The sequence below is a fragment of the Pseudopipra pipra genome, chromosome W (genome assembly GCF_036250125.1).
Source record: "Pseudopipra pipra isolate bDixPip1 chromosome W, bDixPip1.hap1, whole genome shotgun sequence".
NCBI lineage: Eukaryota > Metazoa > Chordata > Aves > Passeriformes > Pipridae > Pseudopipra > Pseudopipra pipra.
In genome coordinates, this window is record NC_087580.1 from 34,801,464 (window position 1) to 34,813,616 (window position 12,153).

At 54.0% G+C, this 12,153-nt stretch overlaps 1 protein-coding gene across 1 annotated transcript; it reads right to left on the reverse strand.

Annotated features, from left to right (window-relative positions):
* Positions 1-3,854: 3,854 nt before the first annotated feature.
* On the reverse strand, positions 3,855-4,814 carry LOC135405012 (olfactory receptor 14A16-like). Its single transcript, XM_064639733.1, has one exon. The coding sequence runs from the start codon at positions 4,812-4,814 to the stop codon at positions 3,855-3,857; it is 960 nt and encodes a 319-aa protein (XP_064495803.1).
* Between the last annotated feature and the right edge of the window lie 7,339 nt (positions 4,815-12,153).

Genomic DNA, 12,153 nt, shown 5'->3' on the forward strand with positions numbered 1-12,153 from the left:
CCCAAGGTTCTGTGTAAATCATTCCCTTTCATCAAAAAATACATTTTTCGTGGCTTCCACTTTAAAATCTTCCTCCTTAGCTAAACTACAAAACAACTCTAATTAGTTGTTAATGTCTTGAAGACAATTAAAGAAAGAAAAATAATTTGTTTTTCAGTGTTTTAATGGGTCCCACAGTTGTTTGGAGTTGCATCAGCTGTCAGTCCAAGATGGGCCATGTCAGAACTGGTGAGGTTGGGGGGTGAGGAGCAAGGTTGATCATCCAGGGTCAGTGTGGATCTCTTGAGGAGACACTCAGCATCAAGATCACTTGGAGAACACCTCTATCACCTCTTGTCTGAACTAAAAAATATCCATAATTGATATAGTACAAAAAAAGTACAAACTTGGAAGACTTGTTTTGAAATTGCCTTGAAGACAATTAAAGGAAGACAAAGAGATCCTGAGGGATTTTTGCATTTTAATGAGCCCCACGGTGTGTTTGCAGCCCAGTCCATGATCCTGAGGTACTGAGAGAAGATTGAAGCAGCTGCTCAAGAAGTCAGAAGCCAAACTGCAAGTGCCTTGAAGCATTGCTGGGCCCCACTGAGGGCAGGCACTGACAAAGCCTCCCCAGGGACTCCTTGGAGCAGCTCCTTGGAGGCCAGGAGTGCAGGCAGACAAAGGCTCTGGGCAGGCCCCTGCAATGCTGAGCAAAGCCTGCCTTGGTTTTGTGGAGCACAAAGGCCAAGGCCTGAGCCCCAGGCCCTGGCCCAGCAGATCCTGTCCCTCCCGGCTGGCTCAGGGCTGTTTGGGGGGCACTGGGATGGGAGGGGGAGCAACAACAAAGGCCCAAAACTGGGCAACCCCTGCCAGGCTCCTGAGGGAGGGGCGAGGCAGAAATCAAGTGCAGAACCTGCCAGGCAAGTTGCTTGTGGTGGCCTGAGTGGCAGAGGCAGCTGCCAGAGGCAAGGGGACAAAGGCCTGGGTGCCTTTGGGCCTTGCAGCCCTGCCAGAGCCCTTGGCCATCTCTCCTGCAGGCTGTCCTGCCCTGGCCCTGCTGCTGCTCTGGCCTTGCAGGCTGCACACACCCCTCCTGCTTTCCCACCCCCTCCCAGCAGCATTTCTAGACCCTCCCTGATGTCTCTGCACCAGCTCTGGCTGTTCCCTGGAACACAAAGCCATGGGCTGATCCTGACTCCCTCTGGGTGAGCTCTTGCAGCACAAGGGTCACCATTGAGTGATATTTCTTTTTCTTCACATTCAGTCTGAACCTTCAATGCTACCCTTTGTGGAGATTTCATTCTATTTCCAATATGGAGAAAAGCTCCATCCTGTCAGATCTCCTCTAGACCCTCTCCAGTTCTTCCTCATTCCTCCAGAATGGGGAACCTCACAGACAGACAGACCAGTCCAGATGTGGTGACCCCAGGGCTGAGTCCAGGGGGGTGACAACTCCCTTGTCTGGGTGCCCACACTCCCCCCAAGGCAGCCCCATGTGCAGTTGGCCTTAAATCAAGGGGCCGTTCTGATTCTTTGTAACATCACAGAATCAAGTGGCACCGTGACACTGCAGGGCCTCATGGAACCAAAGGAATGCAGGGACACTGTGGAATGTCATGGAACCAAGGGACCATTGTGACAAGGGCCCATTCCATGACTTTTTGGAACAAAAGGAACTCTGAGACATCTCAGAACCCTGTGGAACCAAGGGGCCATAGTGACACTGAAGAGTCTCATGGCACCCACTGTGCCTCCCCAGAACTCCATGGAATCAAGCAGAGCCGCTGCCTCCCCCCTGCTGCCCTGCTTGGACACCTCTGGAGTCAGCGTGTTCTTGGGCAGCACAACTGATCTCAGACCAGAGAGTTTCCCACATTTTGCTTTGTCCTCTCTTTCCCCTGGTTTTGTTTTTTGTTCTTTGTTCATTCAGGGGGAAAAGGGGGAAGGGAGGTACATGTTGATCCCTGGTTTTATCTGTTTACAAAAGGGAGTTGGGTCAGGAGGGAAGAGAGGAGGCAACTTCTCTCTGTGTTGTAGCTTTGAACTGTTTTGTTGGTATTGCTGTTTTTGCTGCTATATTTCTTGTAAGTGATCTGTTATTTTTTTCACTTAAACCTCCTTGTATTTTGTCCCTCTGTAATGGTGGGAATAAAAGAGGAGTGAATTTATCTTGTTGGAGTTCCCGCCCCAATATGTGTCTTTAAACCAGGACAGGTTGCTCAAGGGCTCCCTGAAATTTGGCATCATTCACAAAGGACTTGAAAATGCATTTTGTCCCATTGCACAGAGAGATAATAAAGATGTTCTACAGTGGTGTTCAAGGGCTGATCACTGAGGGATTTCACCAGGAAGTTGCTGCCAAGAGGACTTTGGACCATGGATTTTATTTGACCCTCTTCATTCAGCCAACATCCCATCCACCACATCTTCCACTTCTTCAGCCCTGCTCTCACCAGTCTGGCCATAAGGAGACCACAGGAGACCATGTCAAGGGCCTTGATGAAGTCTGGGCACACAACATCCTCTTCTATTCCCTCCCACAGGGGTTGTGCAATCCCTGCCTTGTCCTTCCCATACCTGGGAATGGCTGCAGAAGGACTTGCTATATCCCCTTCCCAGCCTGAGCTGGAACTCTGTCAACCCTCCTTGCTGCCCTGTTTGCAGACTGCTTTAATGTCTGCCTTTCCCAAGGCCCCAGGAAGCTCTGGGATGGCCCTGGCCTTTCCAAGGGTTTGGGAGAGGTCTCCCAGTGACACTGTCCAGCCTTCTCAATATCCCTGACACCAAAACCTTTTCCATAGCCCACAGTTCCAGAGGAGTGCCCAGGACACAACACAGGTTGTCCTGGTGGTTCTGGAGAATGAGAAGGGATTACTTCCTTGAGACCAACCCCTCCAATTGGATTTGAGTGCAGCTGAAAGGTTTGCTCAGCATTTTGCCTGGTGCCTCCCTGCCCTTAAGGTTTCTGGCCATCAGGCTGGAGCTGAGGGGGTTGGGCAGGTGCCTGAGGAGGGGGTAGAACAAGGGCTGTGTCCAACTGTGCCAGGAGGGCTGTGCTGGGCAAGGATGAGAAGGCTGCAGAAAACAGTGGCACTGGGGAGGGGAGAGGAGCAGGAGGAGAGACCTTGTGCCTGCCCACGCTGGGCAGGAGCTGCCCCAGGATGGCAGCTCTGAAGCACTCCCAGCATGTCCCTGGGAACAGGAAGGGAAGATTGGATCTGAAAATGAAACCTGGAAAGCAGAGAGCAGGAGTGTCATGGTGTCACTGCAGGAGAGTTCCAGCCCTGGAGCAAGGTCACACAAGAAGTGACCCAGTACATGCAGTGGCCTCAGAAGATCCCACAGCATCCTGGAGATGCTGGAAGGGAGCCCAGCTCTGCTTCACAAGTTCCCAGGGCCTGTCCCTGCCTGTGCTCCAAGGGCTTCCAGCCCCCAGGACTGTGCTCAGAGAGCACTCAGGCCTTACAGCGAGAAAGGGGCTCAGGAGGACAGTGTGGAAGGGGCAAGAGAGCAGCTCTGGAAAGAACAAGCACTGCTGCTCCCCGGCAGTGCTGCTGGGCTGGGATTATTGTCCCCTCCCCATTTGCAAATACACCCTGTCCTGCAGTGTGCTGTCCTTTAGGAACATCTGAGAAGAAGGGTTTTGGACAAAGAAGGCACTGCAGGGTCTTTTATTTTGTTTAAATACTCAACAAGAACAATCGATCATTTATACATCTCTGTGTCAAAATCAAAAAAGATGGACATAAAATTAGAAGGCAGGTGCCTAAGAATATTTAATTGCACAGGAAATTATTGGAAGAAGAACTTGATGACCTTCACAAAAAACCTGAGCAGGAAGGCTGGGCCATTAAGGAGTCCGATTCTGAATGCTACGCACCAGAATACAGGCACTTTATTGCTCCTGAAAAGCATCCAGTCATCATTTTTCTCAGGGCATTCTTGAGCTCCTGGTTCCTGAGGCTGTAGATTAGGGGGTTCAGTGATGGAGGCACCACTGAGTACAGAACTGATAGTGCCAGATCCAGGGATGGGGAGGAGATGGAGGGGGGCTTCAGGTAGGCAAACATGACAGTACTGACAAACAGGGAGACCACGGCCAGGTGAGGGAGGCACGTGGAAAAGGCTTTGTGCCGTCCCTGCTGAGAGGGGATCCTCAGCACAGCCCTGAAGATCTGCACATAGGAGAAAACAATGAAAATGAAACAAACAAATCCTAAACAGATACCAACCACAAGAACACCAATTGCCCTGAGGTAGCCTGAGTGTGAGCAAGAGAGCTTGAGGATGTGTGGGATTTCACAGAAGAACTGGCCCAGGGCATTGCCCTGGCACAGGGGCAGGGAAAATGTATTGGCTGTGTGCAGCAGAGCAATGAGAAACCCAGTGACCCAGGCAGCTGCTGCCATGTGGGCACAAGCTCTGCTGCCCAGGAGGGTCCCGTAGTGCAGGGGTTTGCAGATGGCAACGTAGCGGTCGTAGCACATGATGGTGAGGAGGGAAAACTCTGCTGACATGAAGAACAGAAACAAAAAGGCCTGTGCAGCACATCCTGTGTAGGAGATGGTTGTGGTGTTCTGGAGGGAATTGTGCATGGCTTTGGGGACAGTGGTGCAGATGCAGCCCAGGTCTGTGAGGGAGAGGTTGAGCAGGAAGAAGCCCATGGGGGTGTGCAGGTGGTGGTCACAAGCTACGGCGCTGAGGATGAGGCCGTTGGCCAGGAGGGCAGCCAGGGAGATGGTCAGGAAGAGCCAGAAGTGCAGGAGCTGCAGCTCTCTCCTGTCTGCGACTGCCAGGAGGAGGAACTGGGTGAGGGAGCTGCTGTTGGACATTTGCTGCCTCTGGACATGGGGACCTGTTCAAGAAGGAAAGGACAGTGACTGTGCAGGACAGACTTCTCTTGGAAAAGCCCTTTCTCAGAGGCCCATATCTGCTCCTCAACACCTTCCCCTTGACCGTGTCCAGGTGTCCTTCCTTCCCCGTGGTTGCTGGAGCCCTGATTGCTGCTGGCCAAGTGCTCTGTGAGGAGCAGGACCTCAGCCTGCAGGACACTGGGCAGTCAGCCCTGCTCCCCCCAGTCAGGGCACGGGAATAGTGAGGGCAGGGCCAGTCCTGGGGGGTGAACTTTGACAAAGAATCTGCTCCTAAGGCAGAGCAGCTTGTCAGCAACAGCACTGCCAGGGTGCAGGCAGGGAGATGGCAGAAGGCAGAGGGAGAGATTCTGCTGCACTGTGGGAGAACAGAGAGGCTTGTGAGGCAGGAGGATTGTCTGAGGCCTAGTGCAGAGTGAGGGGAGCTGCTCTGTCCCTCTGTCCTGTGCCAGCTGCCCTGCACTGGCACCTTTCTGAGACACACTTCAAAGTTACACTCCTGTGTTCCCCTGGAGAGCAGATGGACCCACGGCAGACAAATTGGCTCCCCACTTTCCCAAAGTCAGGGAGAGTCGGCTCATTCCCAGCCTGCCAGAGCCCAGAGCCCCCCAGGACACAGAGAGCTGGGACACCTTGCTGTGCTCAGCCCTGCACAGGAGGAGCCCCAGGGACTGGACCTGACTCTGCAGCTCAACCTGCCATTCCCAGAGAGCCTGTCAGGAATAGCAGGAGCACCTGAGCAAGGCAAGGAGAGAGACAGCCGGGCCCTGAGGAAAGGCTTTCCCTTCCCAGCCGTGCACAGCCCCTCCCAGGCAGCCCCAGGGCAGGACAGTCCCCTCAGGCCCTGCTCAGCAGCAAATGGGCCCAGGGCAGCAGAGATGCCCTCCATCCCTCGTGCTGCTCTGCCTGCCCAGGAGGTGCCTGAGGGCCCAGAGCCCCCGGGCTGAGGGCTGTGCTGGCTGGGAGGGGACACAAGAGCTGTGCTGCTCAGGGAAGGGGTTTACACTGCAGGGCAGGGCTGGGAGGTGCCACATCTCCCCAGCAGAAGTGCTACCCTCAGCATTCCCCCCCTCCCTGCCCATGTCTCTGCTGCCTGGAGCTGTCCCAGCTGGGAGCTGGTCCTTGAGCCCCGTGGTCCCTCCCTTCCAGTGCTCCCAGAGCCCAGCTCAGCCCCTGAGTGCACAGCTCAGCCCTGCAGCTGCTCGGACTGTGCAGGGATTAAAGAAGAGCTCAGCCCAAGCCTGGGGACAGTGGGAAGGTGCTGCTGGCTGGACCTGGAGGCTGGTGAGGGTGAGGGCACTGGCTGAGGTTCTCAGGAAACATCAGCACGATGGTTTAAGAGTCTCAGCCCCTGCTCTTAACTGTCCAGCTGAGTTTCCATTCCTACCAGGTTGAAAGAAAAGTAGAAGCACAGATTGATGAAAGCAGAGACTCAAGCAGGAAAGTCTGGCCCTGAAGGTGCTCATGAAAAGTTGCATCGAAATGACCTGGCCATGAGCTGGAGCTCCGAGCAGCCCTTGCCCAACCAGCACCCTCTCAACAGCAGAACAAACCTGACCCGCCCTGCCAAGAGTCACTCCTTCCACCCACAGTTTCACTCCACAGTGCTGTGGGAGCTCCCCAGGAAGAGTGAGAGGTGACCCCAGCAGTGACAGATCCCCTGCCCTGGCAAAGAGCCCTCTGGGCTGCAGGACCCTGCTCTGCAGGACAGCCCTGGGCACCCCTGGCTGCACCCCCCCTTCACAACCTGCAGCTGTCCCTGGAAGGAGCTGTCCTGCCCTGTCCCTCTGATGGTGCCACAGAGAAGCCCAGCCCTGGAGCTCCTCCTGCTCCTCTGCAACAGAGAAACTGTGGAGTCCTCCTAAAAGATCCTCCAGGCTATGGGATGTGCCAGCTTTAGCAGATCACCCAGGCACACAAGCAACATTGTCCTGTGTGCACAGACTTACCATGGAGAGGCTGTGAAAATCTCTCCCCTACTGAAGGTTCGGCTCACTGTCTTTCCAATCCTGATTCCCTTTAACCTTTTCCTGCCTCGCTCCCTTCCCCTCGGTGCTGCAGACAGTGCCCTCAGCCCTGCTGGGCTGTGCAGAGGAGCTGCTCACCAGCAGAGCTGTCTCTTTGAAGCTCTTCTTGCTTGCCAGGAGCTCCCTGTGTGCCAGGAGCCCGGCCCAGCTCAGCAGCACAGCAACAGCCCCAGGCATTTCATGACCCTCAGGGGGGTTTGGTGTTGTTTACATGAGACTCAGTCCCTGAGAGTAAGTTCAAACAGCTTTTCAAGAAGTCAAAGTGAGATTGAAACACTGAAGTTTCTTGTAGTGCTAATGAGTCTCACTGAGGGACACAACTGAGAACATGTCCCCAGGTTCCAGTTAGAGCAGAAAACTGCAGACAGTGATGACAAGGATGGACAAGCTCTGATGCTGAATAAACATTGACTTCTTTCCTTAATCCAGAGGGCCAAGGCCTGACCCCCAGCCCCTGGAAAGGCAGATCCTGTCCCTGCCTCATTCCTCAGGGCTCTTCCTGGGGCACTGGGATGTGGGATGTGCAATGCCAAGGGCAGGACCATGGGGTGGCACCTGCCAGGCTGCTGAGCAGGGACAAGGAGGCCATGAGGCCCCAGGGCTGCAAGGGCCACTTGTCTCCTCCTGGCATCAGGGGCACAGACAGCAGCCATGGCCAAAAGCCTGCAGAAGGTGGCTGTGTCAGGGCCTTTCAGCTTCTCCCCATCCCTGTCTCCTCTCCAGCCCAGGCTGTCCTACGGTGTCCATGCCCTGCCCCTTTCCCTGCAGGCTGTCGTCATCCCCCCGGCTGCTCCACCTGGCTGGCACCTTCCTGCACTGACATCTCTGCGTCCTCCCTGGCTCTTCCTGCACACACAAAGCCTTGGGCTCATCCAGACTCCTTTGTGATATATTGCACCACAACACTGACCTCAGAGGGAAATTTCTGACTTCTGGGGGTCCCCAGTCTAGGCCACCCCAGCTGCCCTTGTGGCACTAGTTCTTTCTTAGGCTGTTTTCTGACAGGAAGAAAAACTCCACCAGCTCTGACACCCCCCTTCCAGACCTCTCAGGCTACTCCTCTACTGTCCTCAATCTTCACACCCCTGACCCCTGAGTCCTCAGCCTCTATATACGGGTCATGTGCTTGAGGCCCCAAATTCCTTCCTGGGACATCTCTGGGACCTCTCCAAGGTTTTGGAAGATGACAATAGAGTGCTCTTATCCCAGGAAACACAGAGGGACACTTTTTTCCAAGGGTTGTCTTGGCAGAATGAGGCACAATCTCTTTAAACTTTCTGGGACAAGGGAGCTCTGAGCTCTGGGTATGGAGGGAGCTCCAAGTGCCAACCACTGGAGTGGGAGCTACAAATCATCAGGGCTTGTGTTCTTTGGAGGGCCAAACACTGGTGAGAGTGATGTGTGTGTGTGCACATGGAAGGACTTGAAGGGCACAATGAACTGTCTCAAAACACTGTCAAAGCAGGAAAATCCCATAAGGTACCACAACACACAAGCACTGGTGGCAAATGGGAAGGCCTTTAATTCCAAGGCCTAAAGGGAGGTGAAGCTTTGGAAGTAGCCCCCAGGACAGAATTGTACTGTGCAGAGTGTGGGAAAGAGCAGACAGCCCCAACAGGAAGCCAGGGCTGGTAAGGCAGGTCTGGGGAACCCATCCAGACAAAGATTCCCACCTGCAGACTGGAAGCACACCAGGCAAAACTCCCACCGTGGCAAGGTGTGGGAAAGGAAGCAAGTCCTTGTAGACGTGCCAGCCCAAGCTGTGGGAACAGCATCTACCCCCCTGAATACCGGGGGCTTGGGCTGTATAAAAGTGATAGCCCAGAAGCACAACTTGGGGACCCTCCACCGAGCAGAGCAGGGGGAAGAAGGACAGGTGGGAGCCTCAGGGATCTCCATGGTGTGATACATTTACTTCATCTCTGTCTCTCTCTCACTGGCTTCCCACCACCCCCTTCTTCTCACTCTTTCCATTTCTTTCTCTCTCCCTCCTATTTACTGTTAAATCAAAGCTGGACTGCTGACTTTGGCACATGGTCTCCTTTGCAGCTGAATTTGGGCAGAGGTGTCTCTTAATAATGGGAACCTGAGAGTATCCATGAGGTTTTACAGTGTGGGAATGGCCACTGGATTCCACGAGGTTCCACAGAGTCACAGGGTCCATTTGGCTTCGTAAGGCTCTGTAGGGTGATAATGGACCCTTGATTCCATGAGTTTGCAAAATGTCTCAGGACTCCTTTGGTTCTAGGAAGCCCCACATATGACAGTGGCCCCTTGATTCCATGAGATTCCACAGTGTCCCAGGAATCCTTTGGTTCCGTGTGGCCCTGCAGTGTCACAGTGGCCTAGTAATTCCATGAGGTTCCACAGTGTCCCAGGGTTACTCTGGTTGAATGAGGTTCTTCAGTGTCAGAGTGGCCCCTTGATTCCATCGTTCCACAGTGTCCCGGGGTCCATTTAGCTCTATAAGGCTCTGCAGGATGACAGTGGTCTCTTGATTCCACAAGGTCCTGAAATGTCTCAGGGTTCCTTTGGTTCCATGAGGCCCTGCATGTCACAAAGGCCTCTTGACTCCATCAGGTTCCACAGTGTCACAATGGTCAATTAGGCTCAATAATACCCTGCAGTTAAGAATGTCTCCTTTATTTGATGAGGTTCCACAGTGCCAATATGGGCTCTTGATTTCTTGAGGTCCACAGTGTCCCGGGGTCCCTTTGTCTCCATGATGCTCTGCAGTGTCACAGTGGCCCTTGATTCCATGAGGTTCTGAAAAGTCTCAGGGTTCCTTTGGTTCCATGAGGCCCTGCAGTGTCACAGTAGCCTAGTAATTCCATGTGTTTCCACATTGTCCCAGGGTTGCTTTGGTTCCATGAGTCCCTGAGGTTCCTCAGTGTCATGATTGCCCCTTGATTCTATGAGGTCCCGAAATGTCTCAGGGCTCCCTTAGCTCCAAGAGGGCCTTCATGGCACAATGAATCCTTGGTTCCATGAGGTTCCAAAGTGTCTCAGAGTTCCTTTGGCTCCAGAAGGCCCTACAGTGTCACAATGGCCCCTTTACTCCAGGAGGTTCCACAATGTCCTCGCTGGAACACACAGGGCTGTAATGTTGTCACCCCTGCAGAGCTGCCTCCAGCTCTGGGCTCCAGCACAGGAAGGACATGGACCTGTTGGAGTGAGTCCAGAGGGGACCATCAAAGTGATCAGAGGGATGGAGCAGCTCTGCTGTAAGGAAAGGCTGAGAGAATTGGGATTGTTGCGGCTGGAGAAGAGAAGGCTTTGGGGTGACCTAATTGTGGCCTTCCAGTGCCTGAAGGGAGCCAACCAGAAAGATGGGGAGAGACTATTTACAAGGGCCTGGAGTGACAGGCCAAGGGGAATGGCTTCACAGTGAGAAAGGGAAGGGTTAGATGGGATATTAGGAAGAATTTCTGGACTGTGATGGTAGTGAGATCCTGGCACAGGTTGCTCAGAGAAGTTCTGGCTGCCCCATCCCTGGAAGTGTTCATGGCCAGGTTGGATGGGGCTCTGAGCTCTGGGTCTAGTGGAAGGTGTCCCTGCCCATGGCAGGGGGTTGGACTGAGATGCTCTTTAAGGTCCCTTCCCACCCAAACCATTCCATGATTCTGTGACTGGTGGGGGATGTGGTGGTCAGAGCTGACGGGCACAGAGACCCCAAAATGATGGAGTTTTCCATTCTAGGTGGAGGAAGGAGGGGGCAGCAGAACTGACACCCTGGACTGCTGGTGGTCAGACTTTGGTCTGTTTGGGAGACTGACTGATCTAGGTGTGAGTGTGGATGTGCTGGAGGGCAGGAAGGCTCTGCAGAGGGATCTGGACAGGCTGGATCAAGAAGGCCAAGTGTCAGGGCCTGCACTTGGGTCCCAACAACCCCCTGGAATGCTCCAGGCTGGGGGCAGAGGGGCTGGAGAGCTGCTCAGCAGGAAGGGACGTGGGGGTGCTGCTTGACAGCAGCTGGATATGAGGCAGAGTGTGCCCAGGGGGGCAAGAAGGCCAAGGGCATCATGGCCTTTGTGGAGAAGAGTGTGGCCAGCAGGAGCAGAGAACTGATTGCCCCTCTGTGCTGGGCACTGGGGAGGCCCCACCTGGAGTGCTGTGTCCAGTTCTGGCCCCTCAGTGCCAAAAGGCCCTTGAGGGGCTGGAGCGTGTCCAGAGAAGGGAACGGAGCTGGGGAAGGCTCTGGAAAACATGTCTGCTGAGGGACGGCTGAGGGAACTGGGCTTGTTGAGTGTGGAGAAGGGGAGGCTCAGGGGGGACCTCATTGCTCTCTGCAATGACCTGAAAGGAGGTTTTCAGTGGGTATGGGGTTGGTCTCTTCTGCAAAGCCTTTAGTTACAGGAAGAGAGGAAACAGCCTTAAATTGCATCAGACAAGGTTCCTATTAGATATTCCAAAACACTTTTTCCACTAAGAGAGTGCTCAGGCATTGGAACAAGTAGCCCAGGGAGGTGGTGGAGTCTCTGGAAGCATTCAGGTGGCATCTGGATGTAGCGCTTTGGGATGGGGTTTAGGGGTGATTCTGGTGGTGCTGGGTTGACAGTTGGACTAGAAGATCTGGAAGGTCTCTTCCAACCTTGATGATTCTGTGATTCTCTGACCTGTCATCACTGGTTGCAGGTTTGTGCTCTAACAAGACCCTGGGGATATTTTCTCTGTGGGGTCCAGAGGTTTCTATCTGGTCCCTCTGCTTGGAAAGCCTTCCAAATCCATTCTGGTGAGGGGAGGTGGTGATGCAGCAACAGCAGCTGCCTTGTGGGATGCCTGGACACCCCTGAGGAGGCAGAGCTGGGGCCACTCATTCTGTGCCCTGTCCTGGCTGGGTGCTGGGGGGACTGCCCTGAGGAGAGACCAATGAGGTTTCTCCTGGGGAAAGCCTCAGCCAGAGCTCAACTTCCCAAACAAGGCTGGGGCTGGGGGTGTGCCGAGGGGGAAGTTGTCCTGCAGGCAGCAGGACAGGACAAGCAGGACACAGTCTGCTCAGGACACGGCACATCTGAAGGACACCATGGGTTTGGGCCCATTGTTGCTGCTTTATTAAATCACAGCTGCCTCCAACTGGCTCAGTGGAGACAGAAGAGCAGTGCTCGTAGTTTGAATCGTGGTTTTTGCTGAAGACTTGAAGGTATCAGGATTCCAGTTTTCCTGCCTGTATAAAAGACAGAGTTTCTTTTTTGTGATAACATCTACGACTGGAAAGATCCCCAGGCAGCCACCAGGGATGATGTCACAGGGATGATGTCACAGGAGAGATGTGA

Bases quoted from the DNA above. Each gene is read 5' to 3' on its own strand.
- LOC135405012 (XM_064639733.1), bottom strand. From the start codon at position 4,814: ATGTCCAACAGCAGCTCCCTCACCCAGTTCCTCCTCCTGGCAGTCGCA.